The following is a 24222-nucleotide window of genomic DNA, read 5'->3' on the forward strand; positions in this document are numbered from 1 at the left end:
AAAAAATATAGCAAAAAATGGATAGAGAAACCACACCAAGCCAAGGGAAGAAGAATACTAGCGAAAAAATTAGTTATGTCTCTAAATCTTCTTCCATATTCAAAACCAAAAAATCAGCATGAAATATGATCGTATATCGACATTTACTAGAACATCTTTAATAATTTTGTTAATTACGTTGGTAAATAAGAGTGAGATTATGTTGGTAAACCAAAAAGAACTCTTATTGATAAATAAGAGTGAGATTATGTTGGGTGAATTTTTAATTATGTTATTACATTTTTTATCTAACAGTCTTATAAGTATATATTATATATACTAGCCTCTCTGCACGTGCTTCCGCGCATGCGAGAGGTTTTTTTGAAAAAAATTTAAATTTATTTTAGAATTAAAAAAGATAATGGGTAGTTGTGTTCCATAAAAATAGGATCCATTATCTAATTTTTCTTTTAATTTTAATTTTTTTAAATATGAAAAAGTGTGAATTTACCATATTATCCTCATTTAATTAATAATTTCAATTCTTAATGTTTGCATTAACTAAGGGCATTTTCTGGTATTTTGAATGTTTCACCATTCTCTGCCTTTTGCTTTATATATATAGATTCATTATCTTGCCTTAGTACTTTTTTTTCTTCAACAAAGTAGTTATATATTGGTTTTTTCTTTCATAATGGGGTGGGTAGGGGAACCCATTTCCCAACGAAGGTGGGGATGAGGAATTCCCGATATGAATATTGCGGGTATGAAGGCGAGGATGGGGGAAAAAAGCTTAACGGGATGGGGATAGGAATGACATACCCACCCCCGATTCGACCCATTGCCATCTCTAATGGAAAGGTGTAACAATACAGCTTGTGAGACTTGAACATAACGATCCCTCCAAAGTACCAAATCACAACTGAACCAATGTTAACTTTTGGTTTAGTTCGGTTTATGCCTCAAATTAATAGCATAATTGTATCAAACCAATTCATTAAGTGACCAATTTTGTTCGATTATCTCCCTTAATAAATAAATAAATAAATAAATATTAGACAAATTGAATGGTTTGAACGGTTTTCTGCCAACCCTAATTAAAAACAAAGTACAAGATTAAGTAACACTAAACCAGGGGCGCTACCGCACAGGTGATCAGTTCATAATTGTATATCATTTTGTGCCCCTCTAGCTTATGATTTGGTTATGTTATTGAGTTAAACTTGTGCTTTTAATCCCTTTTCTGTTTATCATTCAGTCAATTGGGCCTTAGGTAGCAATGGTGGCTTTGGATAGGAAAAGATGCAAAATGGTGCAAAAACGAGCATACTGAGTTAGCAATTTGTTTCGGCCTTATCTTCCTCCTCCCAACTTGTATTGGCCCAATTAATATGTGGTTGGAAAGAAGAGATTCTGAACTGCAAGATGGATTGCTAAAACGTATCAATTGATGAAGTCAAGCCCAATCCGTGGGCCCATCAAAATGCACACCATACATTCCAGTCTATTTTCAGCAGTCAACTTGCAAAGCCCAAAACGTACACTTGTACTACTCAGATGGGAATGCATTCTTCATAAACGTTGTTCCAATGGGTGTCTATTATGACATATCCAAATTTGAGCCATATTGGATACATATTGAAACCTCAGGCCTTCCTACACCAAGCCTGGTTCAGAAGAATCTTTTATTTCCAGCAACCAAAAGAAAACCCACATGGGTTAGCAGCAAAAGGCAGCCACAATGGAACACCTTTGAAAACCCATGTGAAGAAAGCTTGAGGTGCAGCAAAAGAAGTATGGGATGTGATTGATTCCAATCACACTAACATAGACAAGATGAAGTGGGAGTTATGGATTGTATTAAATGAGGAATGGTGGTGTTGGAATTCATCATGATGTTCCTCCCTCTTAGCCCTATAAATAGAGGAGTCTTCAAGCTACAAAATTCACTTCAGCCATCCTCCACACTTCCATCATTTCATCAACACATCTAGAAATCATCCTCATACATTCCCACAACCTCAAACACTCCAGCAATCAACCCAATACTCTAAACTGCTCCAAAATCACCAAAACAGCTCCAGAAAACCTCCCTTCCATTTCCCTACAAATTTCCTCTTTCTCAACCATCACCACTCACCCAAACTCATCCCAAATCACCTACTAGCTGTCATACATCATTCTAGACGTGGGAAAGCTCTTGGAGAAGCATTAGATGTGGAGAAGCACTTGAAGAAGTCTTGGACACCACAAGAACTTCAGAAAAGGGGTTTTTCTACTCTTATTGCATTCCTTATGTTTTCTCATTTCTATCTAAGTTTATTTTTCATTATGAGCAGCTAATTTCATAACTAGGGCTTCGATGTAACCTAACATGAATATTCTGGGTTTATAAGTTTGGAGTTTGGAGTTTCAAGTTTGATTCATGATTCATGTTTTTATTCATTATGCTTATCAGTTAATATACTTGTTTGAATGATTGATCACCATTAGAACTTGTATGTTAGCTATCTTGGTTTGAATCAAGAGTAGACACCATGCTTTGATTCAAATTGAACTATGAATAGGAAGAGTATGTATGGACATTCGACAACAGGGATTAGATACATGCTTGGTTGTTTAAATTGTTCTTCTATGCTTAATGGGTTCCTAATGCTTAATTTAGGTTAGACAACAAATGATCAAATTAGGGAATTAGGAACACAAGGTTAGAACCAGACACCATGGCCTAATCATACTTTAGCTAGAATCAATCTTTGAATATGAATTAGACTTGTTACTAGACTCCTTATAACCCAGAATTGAATTGTTATGGTGATTCGAATGCCCTAGTCTCCAAATTTGTTTTCCAACTCTTAAAACCACTCTTTGTTACATATGTTTACTTGTTTTTGTTTTCAATTTCATTTTGCTTCTTTTGTTCAACAATCACAACCACTCTTGCTTTAAATTCTGTTTTAGACATAACCTCCTACTTTCTTGAATTTGGTAATCTAAGTACATAACTAGTTTTAACTTCTCAGTCTTCGTGGGTACGACCTCGTACTTGTCTTGCTATACTACTAATTGCCCCGTACAATTGCGAGTTAAGATAATATTAACAACAACAGGACCCCCAATTCTTGAGGGCCTCAGAAATTTTTTTACTTTATATTATATATATTAATGTTAAAAAACTTAGATATACTCTAGCATGCAACACATTGACACAAAAGCGTATTTGGTAAAGCTGGTTTCTAGTGCATATCCCTTGATACAAGGCCTAGGTTTAAGTCTAAGTGATGTCCTTGTATTCGTATTTTTATTCTTTTTTTCATTATAATTAAAATAGTTTTAAAAAACCAGAAGCACTTGAAATTAAAGGGGAAAGATCCAACTAAACTAAGGCCGTATAGATCACACGCATACGCTTTCTCCTTAAAAAAATCATGCCCTACCCATGGGCCGGGCTAGCCCTATATCAAATATACAAAGCCCAGGCCCTACCCATGGGCCTAACATTTTCGGGCTTATGATCGGGCCAATGAGTCGGGCCTATTTAGCCCTATAAAACACACGGGAACCGCTGTTCTTCGGTGTCTACAGTTTCTGATCAGAGCTTGAATTTCCTGAACTGGTTGGTGATTCAAGGTCCAAAGGAAGCTTCATTTTTGCCAAAGACTCGGTAAATTGCTGCATGCTTTTCATGTACATGTCTACAAAATCCTGCTGCACCACCTGCTGCTCAGGAACGGTGACAGTGACAGTAGGTTTTGCAAAAGAGGGAGAAGAGAGAGCGATGGAAAAAAAGAGAGAGCGATGGAAAAAAATAGAAAAAAGAGAGAGATATGGAAGATGACGCAAAAGAGGGAGAAGAGAAAAAAAAATTGCAGAGACTAACAGAGGAAGAAGGAGGAAAAATAGAAAGAGAGAGGGAGAGAAGAAGAAGGAAAAAAGAAATAAAAGAGAGTAGGCCTCATCATTTGGCCCGCGGGCTCATGGGCTTACGGGGGCCCGCCCGGCCCATTGAAAAAAAGCCCGGCCCGGCCCGTTATGGGCTTTGAGAGGGCCCGGCCCGCTTGGGCTTGGGCCGAGCTTGGGCTTGGGTGTTTGAAGCCCGGCCCGGCCCATAGGCCCGGCCCGATTAAGCCCATGAAAGCCCGGCCCGGCCCGCCCACAAAAGCCCGGCCCGTTAGGCCCGCATACATATATAATTATGTATAAATAAGGGTTTAGGATTAGGATTACATCACTTGAATGACAAATCCCCCTCTTTAATTTTTTTTTTGTGTGTTACTTGTTATAAAAATTGTGTTTGTTTCCATTGAATTCTACTCATTCCTAGTTTATAATTGGATGATTAGCACATTAATTTGTGTCATTTATTAATACAACAATTGTATATATATATATATATATATATATATATATATATATATATATATATATATATATAATAAGACAAACAACATATCATACCACCAAATATAATCATACTTTTCTTTAACACATCACCAAATGATGAGCACAAAATTAATACAAGTTTTATCCTTAAATTTATAGTTGTTAGTATTTTCTTTTGTTTTATGTAAATCTATTAGAGTATTTATATTGGTTTTTTCCAATCTTGTTTTTATATTTAATGAGTGGTTGTTTTTTCCAATCTATTAGAGTATTTTCTTTTGTTTTATGTAAATCTATCAAGGAAATATGCTCAAGACAACGTGAAAATGTGATTACATACAAAAACATGAAAATGCATACATAAATTTAAAAATCATATGTTTCTTATTATTTTTTAGGCCCATTTCGGCCCGGCCCGTAGGGCTTAGCCCGGCCCGGCCCGATGGGCTTTTTCAAGCCCGACTCATGAGATGGGCTTGGGCTTTGAATTTTCTAAAAAAGCCCGGCCCGGCCCGGCCCGATATTTTCTCTCTCCTCTTTAAAGCCCGATCCGGCCCGGCCCAAGCCCATGAAATTTGGGCCGGGCTAGCCCGGCCCGGCCCATTGACGAGCCCTAAAAGAGAGGGAGAGATGGAAAGCAACGGAAGGAAGAAGATGATGGGAAAAAATAAAAAATGAAGGTGTTGAGAGAGATGAGATATGGGAAGAAGAAAAGGAATAAAAATTAGAAAAGAAAGAAAAAGAGGCGTTGGTTTCGGTGCATCTTCAGATGCAAGTGCATGCTCTCTACATTTTCAGTTTCATCATAAGCTTTTGATGAGACAAAGCATGCTTTCAACTTTCAAGAAAGAAAGTTGCCGACAAACTATTAATATTATATATAATATAACTATATTAATTCAATTAAATAATTATAATCGGGCCGGGCCGGGCTTTGAAAGGGCTTAAAAATGAGGCCCAAGCCCTACTCATTAGACTTCGGGCCGGGCCAAGCCCGCCCATTACTTCGGGCCGGGTAAGCCCATGCATTAAAAAATAGGGCTGGGTTCGGGCCAGCCCATCGGGCCCGGGCTTTATTTACAGGCCTAGTGCAAGGGGTGCTACTGCACAGGACTCCCAATTTTTGAGGGCCTCATAAATTTTTACTTTGTATTATATATATTAATATAATAAAAATTAGATATGCTCCAATGTGCAACACATTGACACAAAAGTGTATTTGGTAAAGCTGGTTTATAGTGCATATCCCTTGATACAAGGCCTAGGTTTAAGTCTAAGTGATGTCCTTGTATTCGTATTTATATTCTTTTTTTCATTATAATTAAAATAGTTTAAAAAAACCAAAAGCACGTGAAATTAAAGGGGAAAGATCCAACTAAACTAAGGCAGTATATATCACACGCATACCAAACATACTATTATTTAACTTTATCAAATGAAAACATTTTAAAAAAATTATGAATTTGGTTTGTGATTGTTATTACATGCTAATTGATGTTGAATTTTAGTTATAAAAAATTGTTTTATAACATTAAGTAATGTCAATTTTTTTTTATAGTATTTTCATATTAGATTATGTGAGGGCTCCAGTTTAAATTTGGCACAGGGCCCCCAAAATCTCAGGACTGGCCCCTACACTAAACATGTTACTCATCTTCACTTTAGGTCAAAACACGACATCGTGTAACTTAAAATCACAACCTATGATACTAATTGAATTATGTTGAGGACATAATTGCCATCCCTTGAACTATAGAAAGTAGTTCTAATTAATAGTACTTTATGTAAGTAACACAGAAAATACAAACCCATTAAACCAAAACCTGTTTTTGAATCTAGTCAAAACATGTCTAATGTGACTTATTTATTTTGTATGTCATCACTTCATAAAGTGGCATGTAAGTCGTGTAGAAGGATCAGACGACGCAACGGTAAGTTTTGAGGGAACCAATTACTCCACCACGGTAAGTAACTTTTACCACCTTCCCTTTCTCCAATCCATAGTATCGAGCAATTCCATCAGTTTCCAGCATTTGAGGAAGCTGTGGAAGACAAACAATAAATTGCATTCAATAATTTTATCAACCAAATTTCAACTTAGTAAATTGCAATCGACAGCTAGCATGACAATGAAATTCTATGCTGCATAAATAAGTCTATTCAGATTAAAACTATTTCAATGGATACCTTGCTCCCAACCAATGGAGGAAACCACTTCTTAAACCAACTATCAAGAGCTTGATGTCAAATGAAAACTAACTAGCTTCCTTGTGTTTCACTCATTAAACAGTAAAAATCAATCGCTAGCTATCTCAGTGTCAACAAAATTTAAGCCATAAAAAAATCAGCAAATAGATTTGACCCTAATTGTCACCAACATTTGTATTCAAGATCCATACACAGTTACCTGCTTGTCTTCCAATTTGTACTTCCTTAGCAGCTTGTTCTTTTCTTCGGCAGTGAGTATCTCGAGCTTTGGCTTTAGAGCATGCTTTGTAATATTGACCAGCAAGTCACAAATCTAAACCCAAAGCATAAGTATTGGGGTAAAATGGAAACTCTTACGCTAAAACCAGAAATATTATGGGAAAAATGCACAAAGAAACAAGAAAGGAAAGGTTGGATAGAACTTATGCTCAAAGTCCAAACATGAAAGGCAAACAGCCGTATTGCCTGATTACAACAAAGTTACGAAAGTGTAGACAGCTGCATTGCCTTACAAGTGATAAATTATACACTAATATTCATCTAAATTGGCATATCATAAAAAAAACATTTGAACACCGATCAAAAAATAAAAAGAGAAACATTTGAACAGATAACTTAATATTTCTGCTTCAGAGGAAATCCAGATGATGATTTTCTCCAGTTATTCAGCATAAGAAAAACAGAAAATGCCTTGACAACTCAAAGAGTAGCCCTTAGGCCAATTGGAAAAGGGGTACAGTACAATATTGTAGAACAATTATCAGGTAACTTACATGGAAAGTCTCAACTTTAAAGGGATACTTCTCCAGTTCTTTCCGAGCATAGGAGTTCATTTTACTTTGCAGGACAAGAATCAGCCGGTGTATATTTGCTTTGTTCGGGAGGCCAGCGTAGATGCCACACATAGTCTGTTTCCTTATTTCCTCAGTTCCACAAAAGATGACAACAATCTGCAAAGAAACTCAACATTCAGTTGCATCACTAATGCTGGAACCCAAAAAAAGCATGGAGGTTTACACAGGAACAGAGAAAAACATCAAATAATTACATGTCATTTCAACCATATCACTTCTGGTTTTGAAGAACATTTTCATTTGGACCTTGCCAGTTTGTAATTTCCAACATTATTTATAAAAACAAAAAAACAAAACAAAAAGAAAAAGTCAATCAAAAATCAAAACTTTTCACTGCATGAAGCATTGTTCTTTTGTTTCAGAAATTTTCCTCATTCATTTCATCTCTGCTCCTAAAGTTAACATTTTTAAAGAGCATTTTACTAGACCCTTTCCCACGCACGACAGAGTTTAAATACTAAGCAATATACACAATTGCTCAAATATAGGTTTTACATAATCTGGTAAACTTACTTGTCGATTATAACAGTTTCCGTTTTTTATGCACAGAGTTTAAATACTAAACAACATACACAATTGCTCAAATATAGACTAAGACTATATCCTCTTAAAACTTCAGAAAATAGACAATAACATCAAAAGTAGAAACTTTTATCTTTGTGAACAAAAAAGGCAGGAACTTTGAGGAAAAAAAGGTGTCATTTTTTCCAGGAAAACATTTTCTGCTTGGCATTATTTTCCTCCTCCTCTGTTTTACTCGGCAACCAACCAAGCACAAAACTCAGAAAGGTACTTTCTTGGAGGGACTGGAGCCGAGAGAGAGAGAGACGCAGATACGGAGGAAAAATACATCCAAAAAGTAGGACTTCTTTTGTCTGCGAACAAAAAAGGTTGGAACTTTGAAGAAAAGGTGTCATTTTTCCCAGGAAAACATTTTCTGTTTTGCATTTTGTTTTCCTTTCCCCTCTGTTTTTTTCTCGGCAACCAAACATAAAACATACCTTCTTGGAGGGAGTAGAGCGCAGAGAGACGCAGATACTGAGCTGCTGGAGGTCCGGGTTGGGGCCGAACTGGGAGTGGAACTCAGTGAGTGAGAGAGAGAGGTCCGAGTCAGAGACGTCGCAGCCTCGGTCACTCAGCATCTCCATGGCCGTACGACGAGACAGGTAGAATCTGTAGCTCTCCATGCTCCCCTCCACCACATGGCTCGTTATACATCCCGGTCGTCGTCCTCCATCGCAGCCCGAAACGACGGCGTTCTCGTTGACGGTAGCCATTCAGTTTCTATTTCTATTTCTCTTTCTCTCTCTCTCTCTCTCTCTGCGCGCGAAAGAGTGTGTGTGTGAGACGTTTGGAGGGAATATGAGAGCGTCGTACGGGCGGAGAGAGGCGTGCGTATGTACGGAATGTGGTACGTTACTCCCTTGATTTTGTTGACACGCGTCCTTTTCTGAGCTATGGTTTTTGGCCTTTTCCCTCTACGACCCTTTTCTTTTTTAATTATTTTTTTATGAACCTTCTCTCTCCGACTTTTTGGCTTCTTCAATTTTGAGAACTTTTTGTTTGGCCAACATTTTTGAGAACATTGTTTTCAAATTCATTGTTCTTGCACTTTGAATTGTTTTCTTTCTTTCTTTGTGAAGGTTAGGGTGTAGAGGTTAGGGTTATCAAATTACCTGAATTCCAAATGGCCTCATTTTATGGGATGGGACCAAAGCACTAAAGCTTTTTTAAACCAAAAAAAAAAGAGTTTAACATATTCTTTGTCAAACTCTCCTCCCCCAAATCAAAGCTCTCTCCCTCATTTAATATATTTATGAGCACTTTTCTTTTCACTTCTTTTGATATGTAATGCAATGGTTGAATTTTGTGGTAGATTCCATTTTTGTGTTCGTTGAAATAAATGTAGATAACTTTTCATTTCTTTTACTTCAGTTTGTTGCAGTGTGAATACTATCTTAAGCATACAAATCACTTGAACGCATTTATATAGAGTTATGTTTTAATCTTTTTTTTCCTTTTTTGTTTGTGATTAGAGAGAAGGTTAGAGAGAAAGTTTCACCGATTGATGTTTGTGATTTGCAATTTTAATACTTATTTACTAAATAATAAACCTTTTTCTTTGTGATTAAAGTGTGACTTTATATATTATGTAGTAAGTTTTTGTTTTCGTCTCGGCTTTTAAAATTTTAAGACGGACACTATATAAAAAAAGATTTTATTTATTTATTTTGTAAGTCTAGAAAAATGCTTTCAACATATATAGGAATAAGAATGCACCGCCAATGCATTAAGTTGCACAAAACAAATTATGTAAGATGAATTGAAGAGGAGCCTAGTTGGCTGACCCCTCTTCTTGCTCAAGATTTTTCATTTTCATGATTTATGTAATTTTCTTTCTAAGAAAAATCATAAAATAAGAATACACCTGTCAAGAGTCAACCCAAACCCAAACACAATGGCACGTGTGAGGGTATATGTGTAAGTGTGGCGGTTAGTCGTAGGCTGGTAGCCACAATCTTAAAATTCCGAGCAGATCTCTTCGGCACCACCAGTACACTAGGGAGAGGGGTGAGGGAGAGGCTATGGAGGTGGAGGAAGATAAAATAAAGCAGACGAAGTGGAAGAGAAGAAGCAGCAGCAGCAGCTCATCAAAGTCATCTTCGTGTCTTATAAATAATCTTGATGATGGGTGTCTTATGCACATCTTTAGCTTCCTCCCTCCCATCCCAGGTTGACCTCTTTTCTTCTTTTCTCTTTAACAAAGAAACAAATTTCTATGCAAAGGCCCAATATTTAATTGTATCCATGAGTCCTTGAACCATTCCAGTACTTGGGGTTTTGTTCAATTGCTTGTTTTATTAATATTTTTGTGTCGATTTTTGCTTTAGGGTTTTGCTTTGGGGTCCATATTTTGCTAATTTTCATTGCTTAATTGCTTTGTTTTTATTGGGTTTTTTTTTTTTGGGTACCTGAAATCCATAAGAAATGATATACTTGTCAAGTTACATACTTTATACTTGTAAGTCTTTGGAAGATTGGAAATGTTGGTGTTGATGAAGTTTTGATAGTAATACTGTTGGCCCCGTGTTTTGACTTTTCTAGCAAAATTCTTAATTATATTTTTTACATATTTAAAATAGTGAATTGTGGACGTGAAAATGGGTATTTAGCATAGATAATAAGTCTGCAAAATAGGACTACATACTTTGTCTTATAAGAAAAGGAATATAATTGTTGAAAAGATGTGATTTTTGGTTAACCAGGGTGAGAGGGGAGCCAAGTTTAGTAAGGTCAGGGAAGAAGGGACCAGGGAATGCCTGAGCATTGTTATGTGTCCTAAACTTTTGTCTGTTTTTCCTGTAGATATTTTGGTAGGCACTAAAATGGGTGTTATGACTGCCTAAAGTCGTCTCATTACTGTTGTATCAAGTTTTCCTAATAGATATTGATAGTTCAAATGCATGTAGGTAAATAAATTTCTGCAATTTCTGTCTCAAATTGCTATTGAGTTTGCAGATCGGTATAACACCGCCCTCGTTTGCCACAGATGGCTTTTCTTGGCATGTCACCCTCGCTTGTGGCTACGAGTTGAACGATCTGTCAAAGATCGTTTGGAGGAGCCTGGAGTTTTCCCCGACATTGAGACCGCTGTTGCTGCTGCAAGGTTTGGAATGTTTAATATGTCTGTATAAATTTTTTCCTTTGTTGGGCTGTTATATAAATTGTTCATTTTTTTTCCTTACAGGCCTGGTGACACCATTCTAATTGCAGCAGGAGGAAGGCATCTTGCTTCTAATATTCAAATAAAAAAGCGACTTTGCCTGGTATGTCTCGAAGTTCTGCATTTAGAAATGCCAATTAAGACAGTTTGGCATGCTTGCATTATGTGTTTGTGCTTTTGAAGCCATTCTACTGGATGAAGGGTAATTTGTCTAAGTACTGTAGGTACCTATGTATGACAAAGGATTACTATACCTTTATATGTCTTTATTTTTCATAGTGGGAATGGTACTTTTAAGTCCATTATTTCACTATTTGATGGAGGACATCGATAGCTTACACTTTCTGGTTCTGATGCAGGACGCATATGACCTAAATTTATTAGTTTCCTAGATTCTCTAGTTTTCCCAATTCTAGTAGGATTTCTACTTTTCCAGATTTCCAGATTTCTAGTTTTAAGTTTCCTATTTTATTTGGGTTAGGATTTCCCTTTAAGCAAGGGATTTTTATCCTATTATGTCTAGGTTTTAGTTTGCTATAAATACCCCCTTGTAGTTGTTTAAAATTCAGATTTGAATGTTGAGTAAACCTTTTCCTAGAACTCTCTGATTTCGTCCCTTCGATCTATATTTCTTCTCCTCGATCCCCGATATTCTTCTTTGTTCTACTGTTTCTGCCCTTTATCTTGTCTTTTCGATCTATATTTCTTCTCCTCGGTCTCTTATATTCTTCTATGTTCTATTGTTTAAGTGCTTAATCTAATACCTACGGGCTGTACTACATCAGGTTCACTTGGGTATAATCATATATATGGTACAATCAGTTTTACAAGGATATCTTTAACCGACATGGTAATAAGTATTTTGAAAATGAAGTCTAGTTGTGCATGAAATATAAATGTGCTAGCCCAAGGTAATTGAACATAGTTTGAGTGACACGTTTTTTCCTGTACAAGAATCCATTTGTAATCTAGTTTCAAGGAGGCAATTGAACTTTAAGCCAAATCCAGCTGCTTGAAATGAAGCTTTCTTGTTAATTGTATATTTCTATCTCTCCCTAGTGAGTTAAACCTTTTCCCAATAAGTGTTAGTTGTGTGCCCTACTTGCTACTATTTTTTTTTTTTTAAGGAATTCTAATAGCACGTATGGTTGTTTATCAAGTGAAGCCTCATTTCTCCGTTGGATTTTGATTTTCAAATTCTAATTTCCATAAAGGAAGGAATTATATGTTAGGAATGTGATGGGCGGATGATATTTTGTGAGACTTATATTCTCACTTCTCCTAGATATTTTTTATGAATGTAAAATCTGCTCTCCAAAATATCTAGGAGAAGTCAAGTGAGAAGTCCCACGAAATAGGATGGGCTCATCACATTTCCAACATGGTTTTAGTGAAATTTATGGCCAGACCACTGTCAAACAAGTTAGATTGTTAACTAAGTTCGGTTAAGTGAATCAACATTGCCAAAATTACAACTGCATTTCAACAGACTCTTTGGAATTGCACAGATATCTCTACTTTCTTGTTGTAGATCTTTTGGTAGTCTGCCTACCAATATCACTTTGTTTTTCTTTTCTTTTTAATAGTTTCATTCCAAAAATAAAACCTTTGTAGTATTCTTCCAATTTTTTCTCCATTTTCTATCTCAAGTTACTTTGTTCAGATTGGTGGAGGTGAGCTACCTGATGAAACAACACTCTTTTGTTCTCGAGCTTCGGACAGGTTTGTACATTTTAGGTTATGTTTTACTTTTCTTTTCGTGTGATGGTTGTCTGAGATTTCTCTCTCAAATCTTTCTAGGAGCCACTTCCATGCTGTTAGATTTTACTGGACAAAATTAAAATTGTGGTTGTTTTGACGGAGTTCTTTTTACACACAAATATTGGAGGATAGAAATTTTATTTCCTGTAAAAATTTGTTGGTAATCTGTTCACTCGTTCTGTTTTTCAATTTGTTTGAGATTGCCTTCTCTATGATGGTTTTGTATAAGGCAAGAATATTAATTAAAAATGATGGTTTTTTCTGTTTATTTTTCAAAACTTTTGCTTTCTTAATTATCATAAAGTACTGATAGCCCTAGAGGTTGCCATTCACAAATGTTTTAAAATGTTGACTCTGTGTTCTAAATTGAAATCTGGTTCCATTTCCTATATTTTCTATACAATATACAAATTTACTTTGAAGAGGTTAATATTTAATATCAAAGAAATGTGTAAAAAATATGATTTTCCTTCTATTTATTTTCTATCCTTTATTTCCACAAAACAACAGCCAAAGAGTGTATTTGAGCTTAAGGTCTTGTCCCATACACATGGGTTCTGATGTAGTTAATATGTGGAGTCTGTAATTTTTATGTTGGACGATGTTGGAGCGTATTGGTTGGATGCACTATCAATTCTCTCTAGGGAGCTGAGTACAAAATCATCTTGCCTTGAGTTTACTATACATACATGCCACTTCCGCATTGTGGGAGGTCCTCATGTTGGTCTTCCTACTTGACTATTAGTTTCAACGTTGAAGGTGAATCAGCTTCCATATGAACCAACCAATTGAAAGGGCTTTTTTATTTTTATTTTTTATCATCTTTTTTATTTATAAAAAAAAATTAATGAATCATTGGGGGTGGTTCTTTTTTATTGTTACCGTAGCAGTATGGAAGTGCTCCTGAAAGTATGACCAGTATTTTTATTATTTTTTTATTATTATCATTGGCAAAAAGTTTGGTATGCACTGTTCATTTTGTTTGAGCAGTGCATTGGAGTTGCTGTCCACCTGCAAATTGGCGAACTTGACTGTGAAGGCAGAGCTTGGTTGTTGCTTGCTTCATAGAAATGGAAGGCTGACAATAGAGGGGTGTGTGCTTCAATGCGAGTCAAATCCCCTGGACCATCTTTCGTGCCCTATTGTGAGCACTGCTAGTGCCCAGACGGTATTACCTTCCTCCGTGAAATGTTCTAAGGACGGTGTTTCCGTATTTCGAACTCGAATTGAAGGAGGTGCCAAGGCTGTTCTGACTAGTGGAAACTTGACATTGCAGCGAGTTCGAGTAATTTATGCCCGGACATCGATCTTTTTCTGGTTTGATGTAGAGCACCAGTGATGTCTTGTTCATCACACTGGGCACTTGTAAAATTGTACTTTAGACATTCTTTAGATGAAATGGACTATGTTGTATGTATTTCAAGTATTGTAATAATTTTCAATTTTATTTCCTACCTCAAGTGGTCATAGCCAAGATGGCATTAACGAAAAGAGAATTGTGGGTGAAATTTGTAGCAATAGAATGATCTTAAGTTTTGCGTATAATATTGAACCATTCTAAATTACTAATAGAAAACCTAAGAATGACTGATGCAGTTGACTGGATATTGGAATAGCACAGGTTCTAAAAGCATGTGTAACTCAAAACATTGAAATAGATGTTAGATTAGATGGTGAAAGATCTTACTCATCTGTTATTTAATCATCCTTATTATGGATGGTGAAAAATCCCTTACTCAAGTTTTTCCCTTTTTTTAAATTAAAAAAAAAAAAAAAAAGGATTTCTGCAACTCTAGTAAAATTCAGCTCATCTATTAACCAAAAGCAGGTACGGCAGAAACAATTTGGAACAAGATCAGCTACATGGAATACAACAATATCTTGTCATGCAACACAATGCCTGCCTATTTGTCTTTCCACAATCACAAAAATCACCTTCTATTCACTTATGTAGAATACAGCTCTAAGTTTCCTAAATGACCGCATACACAAAATTGGGTCTAATCTTTGTAGATGGTTCTGTCCCGGATTCATACTGCTACTCCCCCGAACTGCAATTTTTGTCCAAGGACTCTTCTAGCACGATAACGGTCTTCATGGTTCCATAAAACTACTGTTTATTTTGATGTTCTCTTCATCCATCCATTACCATTATAGCTTTCTGTACTACCTGAAAGTTGAGTACAGCGAAAATGTTGGTTCAAACTACAGATCAGGATTACAATAATTACATGGACAACAGTACTAAAGAGTTCTTGAAGCACACCAACGCCACCTTAAATCCTGGGATCAAGAGAAAACTGTCCAAATTTAATTACATCATTTTCCTCTCAACCCATAAGAGACAAAAAAAATACAAAAACAAAACTAGATCTGGTTCCTCATATTAGGCTTGTTAGCTGTGTTTCATTTAAATTTGAAGACTTATCATTCCACATATATTAGTTGAAGACTTATCATTTCACATATATTAGTTGAAGACTTATCATTTCACATATATTAGTTGGAGTTTAAATCTAGAAAAAAAAAAGTTTCGCTTGGTCTACATTAGCATTTACCTATAAGGTTTAAATCATTCATTAAATTTGGGTTAACTATTCCTCAGAGTGATCATCCTTAACTGAAATTTTGTGTATATGATCTATTATACAAGTTCAGTTCAGTAGCAAAAATTCTCTGTTAGTCTCCTTATTGAATTATCATTTTTTAACGAAAATTCAATGATAAAATATGATGGTATTTTACTTGATTCTTGGCCCATGAAAATCAAAGCAGACCATGACAAAGATGGAGTCAAGACATATCAGTGCAAAGTACTAAGCAATGGTCGTTAGACTAAAATTAATCTCAAAACTTACCCCAATAATAGGATAAACATGCGGGAGCTGAATTCAACTTCCTATAGCAGGTCTTCGTTGGACCACTAAATCATCAGCAGAATAATAATCTGCGATGAGCCGGTACATGTATGACGGATTATGCCCTCCTCTGTGAAGGAATAACAATTGTAATTGACAAACTAGCTAGAAAATTGGGAAATAGAAAACTAAATAAGTGCAAAATACTGAGAAAAGAAATCAAAAGGTGAAAACTTTAATCTTTCATTCATTCAAATCCATTTGGTCCGAAATTAGTTGACTTACGTATCAGTGATAAATAAACTGACAAGCTTTGGTGGCACATAATCAAATGTAGGATTGACAACATGAAGGAGCGGGGAAGCAGTGCCACTTCCAAAATCCATGCAATCGGAGAATTCTCCAAAATCCAGCAGCTCAGAAGGGGATCTTAACTCATTCAGCAACACTTCAGGATTGTGGGGATACAAAGGGCACAACTGTCATGTAAACCACCACCGAAAGATTTTGAATAAAGAAAGCATTTAAGACAACATCCAATAAATAATCTACAGATAATATTACGCCCAGTTCAATGATTGTGAGGATACAAAGGGCACAACTGTCATGTAAACCACCACCAAAAGATTTTGAATAAAGAAAGCATTTAAGACAACATCCAATAAATAAGCTACAGATAATATTACGCCCAGTTCAATGATTCAGTCCAGTTAACACCAACTCTGCTTACAGAATCCCATAGGACCTGATCCCCAAACTAGTCTAAACAAGTCAAAAAAAAAAAAAGACTTCGAAAATTTAATAACTAAACCTCAATATAGCTGACCGTAGAAAAATAACTCTCTGATGCTACCATATGTATCAGTATGCCTTGCTGAATCATGCGAGGATGCCAGGAATATAGGGAAAAGTGAATTATTCAAGATACTCTGCACTGGAATTACAAGATTCCATAGTTCCAGACTGCATTAACACAGTCATTTGGTTAACTAAGTCTATCTTGCTCAGATGAGTTGAATCCTATCAAGAATTTATTCACAATTTTATCCTTTTCTTGGATTCGGCAATATACAACCAATATATCACTAGAAATTTTTGTGGCTTATCGGGGAGCCTCAGATTTCCATTGATACCACAATTTACTGACATCTCAGAGACATTGAGACAGGGTGGACAGGTATACCTTCCAACCCTGTATCAGTGTTGGTGGGCTCGCAAAACCCGAAATGTGAACCTTCATCTCAGTGCATTAGTCAACAATTTAAACACTACTTACAAGTCAATAATTTGTATTTTGCTTCATTCTCAGGTAGCTCGGGAGCTTTGGTTTGAAAAAATTCCCCGTTTTGGGTGTCTTGGCTTTGCCTCCAACAATTCTGAGGGCACTTCTTAGGCAATACTCGATCATTTCCACAGGTGGATTACTTGCAGTTAAATGATTCCTTCTAATGCAGCTGGAGTTCAAGCCTTTGTAACCTTCCCTTTCCTCTCTTTTTATGTGTTTTAGTTGTCTAGCATCCTCACATAAAATGTTTATGTTATCCATTCGTAAAATTTTAAATGATGGAACCCACTTCTTCTGCTCCATGTCTTGAAGTTTTAGTGATACAAGTATACATTTTTATAGTTTCCACTTATTTTTTCTATAGTAGCCTTCTATTGTGTACTTGACTTGTGCCCCTTTACGTGCATTGTGAATATAAGTTATATTTTTATTCCCCAGCCCAAAGTAAAAGAAAAAGAACCACCAATTTATGAATGATAATCACCAAGGCAACTACAACAGTTATTGTATTAAGTTACCTTATGACTGCCGGCAAGTACAACAAAAGGGACGGCATGCCTCTGCGCTGCAAGTGCAACCATATTCAATCCAACAGGTGCTATAACACCACCGTTGGCCATGACAGCATGAGCGCCAACTATAACCTATAACATTACAAAATTCAATATGAAGCTGGAACAGGGATGCAGATTTCCATATGGAAAAAGAAAATACTAAGAACGCGTCCTACCATGTTCACTCTGGATATCATGGCAAAAACTGCTGAATCAGTGATCAGCGTGGTTTGCAAACCTCTTGCAACCAATTCTTTAGCTAGAAGATGGCCCTGATACCTAATAGAAACCAATTAACAAGAAGATTACTGGTTTATCAAGAAAACATCAAAATTACACCAACTATAGATCTTATTCTTTGGAACAAATAGGTACTAATAGTTCACCAAGAAAACCTCAAAATTACACCAATTATGGATCCTATTCGTTTGGAACAAGCAGGTAAACTTTTGCGCACTAACCTTGGAGCTCCCTCTGCAACAAATACCCGAAATGATCTTTTTTTCTCATTTGCAGCACAAAGAAATTCCAGTACTGTTCTTGAACTGCCTAAAGTTAATATAACCTCACTATAAAAATAAAATAAAATAATATCAGTTCACAGCATGATTAAAAATACCACAAAGCTATACCAATTAAAATTCCGGTACAAACCATTCAAGCTAAAATTGATCATTGTTCCCATGCAGTTTTCACTATATATGGGGTATTATTAGGCATCAAAATTTGGTATTTGTAGACGAGGAATAACAAGAACTTACTAAACTTGTATTTAGTTCTATCTGCTGATAAAACAGAAAATGGAAAACCTTTTCATTCTTTTTCTCTTAAATAAAAAAAATAGAACAATTCTATAAGGTTGAATGAAAAATCAATTAATCATTTGATATAATTCTGCATAGTGTGATATAATATCTACAACCACTCCACATATATAGCTATATATTCCCAATGGATGGAGAAGAAAACTTCATTAAGGTGTATGGATGCTTTTTAATATGTGAAAAACAGCGCGTACGGGAACAATAAGACAACTATAATATAGATCAGCAATTTGTGCAAGATGAATGCAAATGCAACAAGTTAGATCCCAATGTTTAATAATAAAACACAAAACATTCAGAAGATCAATCTGATCCCAATGCATGTTAGATTGTGCTCTACATGAGGTTTCCACCAAAAATTTCAAATTAAATTAGCCAGGCTATGCAGCTACCCAGCACTTGAAGTCACAGATTGTTGGAATTTAGCAACTTCAGCTAGAAATAAGCATGCAGTACCAAGCATACACAAGAATTCAACCATGAAAGAAAATGGTGAATAAAAACAATTTATTTTTTCTCATCACAATGTAACAATCTTATTACTATCAAGAGTTTAAAAGATCTCCTTTTTATCAATTTTATCAATCTTTTCTACATGGGAACAGTACACTATTGCAAAGCATTACCAGAGGGAAGAAATTCCTATTTGCAGAAATTATAACAAAAATCATCACCAGAAAATTTGATCATGAGAATGACAGATTATAACAACATATTTGGACCTCCTGAAACTTTTATACAGTGCTCAATTGTATATATGCCACATGTTAACAAGTACAGGGAACCACTCCACAGACGATTACAACATCACAACTTTTACAGTGACAGTAAATTGTAACCATATCATTAAGGTTATTTATCTAGTTCACGAATATTAACTTAGTCAAATTAACCTCAGCTACTCAAGACTTCAAGCTTCCAAACATTTCCATGAATGGCTTATCACACAAAGAGTATAAAAACAATCCATCAAGCACTTAGGTAGTCATACTCAGTGTATGAGACATGGAATGCACAAATAACCCCAGTGCTCATCAAGCTATTCCACAAATATGAATTAGTACTATAATTATGCATTAGATTCAGAATCTGGGTTTTGTTTGGAGATTTATTTTAGTTTTTTTTTCTTTTTGTTTGTTAGCTTTCATTGGAATTTGATTGATGACTGGTTTAAGGTTCATGCTTGGAGATTAGCTTTGTTAAAATACTTCATTTTTCACGTCACGCTGGAGTTCATAAGGTTCTAGAGTTTATAAGGGTTTAGAAGTGTGAATTTAGGTTTGATGGCTGAAGCCTGCATCCTAGAGACTAAACACCTTAAGCCTTAAATGCAATCCAACCAATAAACAAAGAATGAAATAAGATGTGACTGAGTACAGTCACAAGGGTTTGATTGTCACATAGTCACAAGGTTTTGTACAAATATATAAAAATTGTTTGACAGATTATGGAAGCACGTTTTGGCCCCAAACTAATTTCTTCTGTTGTGCTAGTAGCTAAAACAAAACGAATTTTCTAACAAAAAAAACAATTAATAATTTAGTACCTCAACCAAACTGACCCTAAAATAAACCACCAAAAACCCGTGAATGAAATACTCCATGCGGATTAGAAACAGAGCAGTAGCAATATAATAATCTCATACAATCAAATTAACACTACTTATTACATTGCATATGCATATTTTAAGATCGATATTGAGCTTCTGTATGACCGAAAAATGATTCTATATTTGAAAGAAAAAATGAATAGTCAAAGCTAGGGGGAAATACATACTTCTGGTGAATGTGCTCAACTGCCTGCTCAGCAATCTGTTCATGGCAAGTGCCAATATCTTGTATAAGTTCATTGACTGCTTCAATGACATCATGCTTCAGTTTCCGACTTCTTGAACTTTTATCAGCAGCTGTGTGGGAAAACATATATCTATAAGTCATAAGACTGTAATCTTCTATTAAAAGGTAATAACTTCATTTCCACCACCACAGCCGAGACTGCTGCGGGAACCAATTTTTAATTAACTAATATCCAAACAAAAAAGCCACATTTATGGTCAGAATATATCGAATGCCTATATTCTCTAAACAAATTTTTGATCAGGTAAAGAGAAAAATGAAAGTGTATTAATAGAAATTCCCAATGCTCCAAAGAATGAAGATCATACATTTGGTTTTTTCTTCAGAATCACCCCCAGATGAAGAAGTGTGAGGAACAGCTGCTGCATCAGGCATGTCCTCAAGAAGTGTTTGCAAAGATGGTGGACGCAGTGTGCTTCTTGCGGCAGCAGCAACAACAGCAGCAGATAGAACCGGATGGTTGTCGCGCTCACCATCATCTTCATCATCACTAACAGTCGACATGTTCAACCCAGCCATAGCAGCTGTAGTGAGAGAAAGATCCTCCTCCCTAATAATGTGCAGAACACGCCTCACAATATTACCCACAGCCAGCTCTGCGATCATATTTGCAAAACATCATTATGAATAATTAAACAAATAAGCCTCCAAAGTCCATATAAAAAGAAAAACTTTGCAGTATATCTGAAGATAAAAATATATCTAAGATTCTAAATTCAAATGCCCGCATAAAATACATTGACTTTCTACAACTAGGAGATACAATTATTGTTTTTCGGTTGAAAGGAGCTATCATTTCATTTCAGAACACAGGAGTACTAAGTAATGATAAACAAAAATGGTAACATGCTAGAATTACAGTGCATCGAGATTTTTAAAATTTGGTCAATAGACTGAGCAAACATAAGTTGATAGTTGAACTACGTTTGCAAGTAAATATAAAAATTCAGTACAGCTGGCATGTGCTTGAATAAAAAATTAGTCTAAAATAACAAAAATTAAATAAGAAATGCCTCATATCCACATAATTATTGTTACACATGTGCATAGCAACCTCCCTTGATATCAATCAAAGGAGTACATTTCAAATATCTTCTCCCAAAAACTCTTCAAGCTAGCTTAAAAGACTGTTCAATCAACCACTACTAAAATGTCCCCTTAATGTACTGATGATAGAATGATCAAGCTATCATCACTACTAATCAGCAGAAAATCCTTCTTTATGCTCCGTTGTACCATGTCACTTCTTTTCTTTAGTAGGGACAGCGTTTTAGCAAGGCTAGGTGTTTATATCACAAATTTTATTTATGTTTCTTGGGTATATACAGTGGGAGGAGTAAAACCATAATCCTAGCTTCTCAATCCCACACTCACAGCGGAGGAATTCATGTTACTACAAATTGAATGTTATTTGATTCTGCCAATATGGAGCCAAAGGGACCCACAATCATGTGATCAAATAACTATCACAAAACAGAACTTTGTTAAATAGAAACAAGAAATTTTGTGGTTTGTTTTTATGGAAAATCCACCTTCAGATGAAAAGAGATTCAATACACTGCCCTGTGTCTCTTAAGATATTACAGAGAAAGATTTTCAAGTAATATCAATGACCTTTGTACTAATGACAAAATTTACTCATCAAAATAAATAATACCGCATCATCATGATTAACAAACTTTTGTAACTTTTCAATAACCTACCAATAGGATTTGCAGCAATCAGCTGCTCCCCAACTGCTTTAACAGCATCTATCAAGGCACCAGCTTGATTTGTGTAGGGTACCCGCTGCGATGAAATCACGGACCGAAGTAATTCCGCTGTCAGCTTTGCTGTGGCCTGTGAGCCCTCAATATTACTGCCACACAAAAAAATCCAAAATCGATATATGAATTATGAAAATGGGCTATTAACCACTAAGAGCCCTCAACTTGCACCAGTAGACTCTATGAATTGTGCTGAAGAACTTACCGTTTTTTAAGCTTGATAACGAAATCATTCACCAGGGAATGCACGTCTGGCATGATTGTCACTGAATTTAACCTGACAATGTCAAAGATATGACTTGAAATGACCGAGTGCAACCCTTATATGAAGTTGTCTCAGCTAAAACAGAGAAAAACAAAGCGAACAAGGCTCGATGAAAAGACTTGGAATGCTGAGATTGCCCACATTCACCATTCGACAAGGTTTGGATGACAGGGCTGGAACCAGGATTTGAACATGGTCTAAGCTGAATATCTTATCTAATTATGCTTTTTCTTCAGCAAAAGAATTCTCTTGAAAATATCCATTAAAAAATACAAACAAAACACAAACAAAATCAACAGCCAAATCAGATGGGCCTTTTGAGAATATAGAGAAACCAAAACAAATTAATCCCAAAAGCAACAAACCAAAGTGAAAACGTAAAACTTCAGGAACTGAAAATATCAAAACCCACCGAATTTAAAAACCTAAGTTAAACCCTCAATTAAACCCCCACTTCAAACCTGAATTAAACCTTAAATTAAAATCTAGATTAAAACCTTATTTGAATCCTAATTACATCCTAAATCAGGAAAACTTAAAAATTAAAAGAAGTTCTTGGAAATATACCTGGGTCAGTGGGTGAGTGAGGCTGTGACTGTCAGGCACAGAGGCCTAGAAGAAGAAGAATATGGGATCGAAGAAGATGATCCGAACAAGAGGAAGAAGCAGATGGATTTTGGGAATCGGAGATGGAACTTGAAGAATTGAAGAAATGTAAAATGGAGAAGAGTGAACAGAGAAGGCAGAAGGCAGAAGGCAGAAGTTGAGAGGAAGAGAGGGACCAGAGGGTTACGTTATGGAACTTGGATTGGTGGTGGGGCCTACGGGTTTGGGCTGAATGCTGGCTTACAAACATAAATGATGGGCTATACTATCAAGACATTTTTGTCTGTTTCTAATTGAATTATTTAGAGTGCTATGCAGGTGTGTCGCTATTTTGGTAAAAGGTGATGCAGACAAAAGAGTGTATAGCTGCGTATATGGGATTAGCTAAGTTGGCTAGAGCAGATATGCTCCTCACTCTGCACTAGGGTTTGAATCCCTATCCCCGTAGCTTAGATTATATTAAAGTAGAATATCGCTTGTATCAAACAAAGGGTATGTAGCTAGAGTTATCATTGGATCAGATTTTGATCCAATTTGATCCAAATTCGATGAAATTAATAGGAGATGGATCTTGTTACATAATTTGATGAACCGATTATGTTTCGAATCCGCTAATCCGTTAAGTTAATGAAACAAATCTGACATGATTTGATATAATATTTACTTAATTTATTTTTATTTTACTTATTAATGAGAGAAATTAAAACAAATAGAATAACATGAAAATAAAACAGTTGTTATATAGAAAAACAACAAAGGGGTGGAATACAATTGCCTTAGGAAGCACACACCACCAGTGTTATACCCCGAAAGAACCAGTCACTAATGAAGCTTCTTGAAATAGCTTATGAAGCTCATATCAACCTAGTAGTTTGCCGATGTGGGACTCACACGCCATCCTAGGGTGTTATATTTGTTGAAAATATGCCCTAAAATCAAACATGTGATTTTGCCTTCTAGATATTTCACTATTATTTATGGGCAATATCGTTGTTTTCAAACATGATATTTGGTTTATAATCATAACAGTAAAATAAAAGTCCTTAGAATATAAAATAGTATGAGGGATATGCAATGAGATTAGATATAAGGAGACATCTCATACTTCCACATCATTTCCTAAACCTTTCCGGTCATAGGATTATCAATTGGGCATTGATCATCCACAAAGATTGGTACACACTATATCTACTCGATTGAGAGAATGACTAGTCTCAAGACGTTACGTGTAGAGATACTAAGATAAGTGTGTAGGATGAACATCTTACTCACATGTCAAACAAGAACTCATATCTTTTT

At 35.8% G+C, this 24222-nt stretch overlaps 3 protein-coding genes across 4 annotated transcripts; 1 reads left to right on the forward strand and 2 right to left on the reverse strand.

Moving 5' to 3' along the window:
- Positions 1-6012: 6012 nt before the first annotated feature.
- RPB5E (RNA polymerase II fifth largest subunit, E) lies at positions 6013-8742 on the reverse strand. Its single transcript, XM_021978867.2, has 4 exons — positions 8426-8742; positions 7344-7520; positions 6770-6883; positions 6013-6404 (listed from the first exon to the last, which is right to left on the reverse strand). The coding sequence occupies exons 1-4, from the start codon at positions 8699-8701 to the stop codon at positions 6279-6281; spliced, it is 693 nt and encodes a 230-aa protein (XP_021834559.1). The 5' UTR covers positions 8702-8742; the 3' UTR covers positions 6013-6278.
- Positions 8743-9915: 1173 nt separating this feature from the next.
- Positions 9916-14365, forward strand: SKIP5 (SKP1/ASK-interacting protein 5). The gene is made up of 5 exons (XM_088248138.1): positions 9916-10157; positions 10944-11091; positions 11173-11251; positions 12812-12870; positions 13900-14365. Exons 1-5 carry the CDS (start codon positions 10010-10012, stop codon positions 14246-14248), a joined length of 783 nt encoding a protein of 260 aa, XP_088104264.1. The 5' UTR covers positions 9916-10009; the 3' UTR covers positions 14249-14365.
- Positions 14366-14700: 335 nt separating this feature from the next.
- On the reverse strand, positions 14701-23136 carry LOC110774333 (NagB/RpiA/CoA transferase-like superfamily protein). 2 transcript variants are annotated; one of them, XM_021978865.2, is made up of 11 exons: positions 22885-23133; positions 22258-22329; positions 21990-22144; positions 20595-20882; positions 20207-20336; positions 18068-18175; positions 17783-17885; positions 17571-17696; positions 16053-16246; positions 15768-15897; positions 14701-15079 (listed from the first exon to the last, which is right to left on the reverse strand). In XM_021978865.2, exons 2-10 carry the CDS (start codon positions 22308-22310, stop codon positions 15801-15803), a joined length of 1254 nt encoding a protein of 417 aa, XP_021834557.2. In that variant the 5' UTR covers positions 22311-22329; positions 22885-23133; the 3' UTR covers positions 14701-15079; positions 15768-15800. The 2 variants fall into 2 exon arrangements, with proteins under 2 accessions (XP_021834557.2, XP_021834558.2); XM_021978866.2 differs by lacking the exon at positions 14701-15079 and having other exon boundaries at positions 15799-15932; positions 22885-23136.
- Positions 23137-24222: the final 1086 nt, after the last annotated feature.

Source organism: Prunus avium, chromosome 2 (genome assembly GCF_965620075.1).
Source record: "Prunus avium chromosome 2, drPruAviu1.hap1.1, whole genome shotgun sequence".
Classification (NCBI taxonomy): Eukaryota; Viridiplantae; Streptophyta; class Magnoliopsida; order Rosales; family Rosaceae; genus Prunus; species Prunus avium.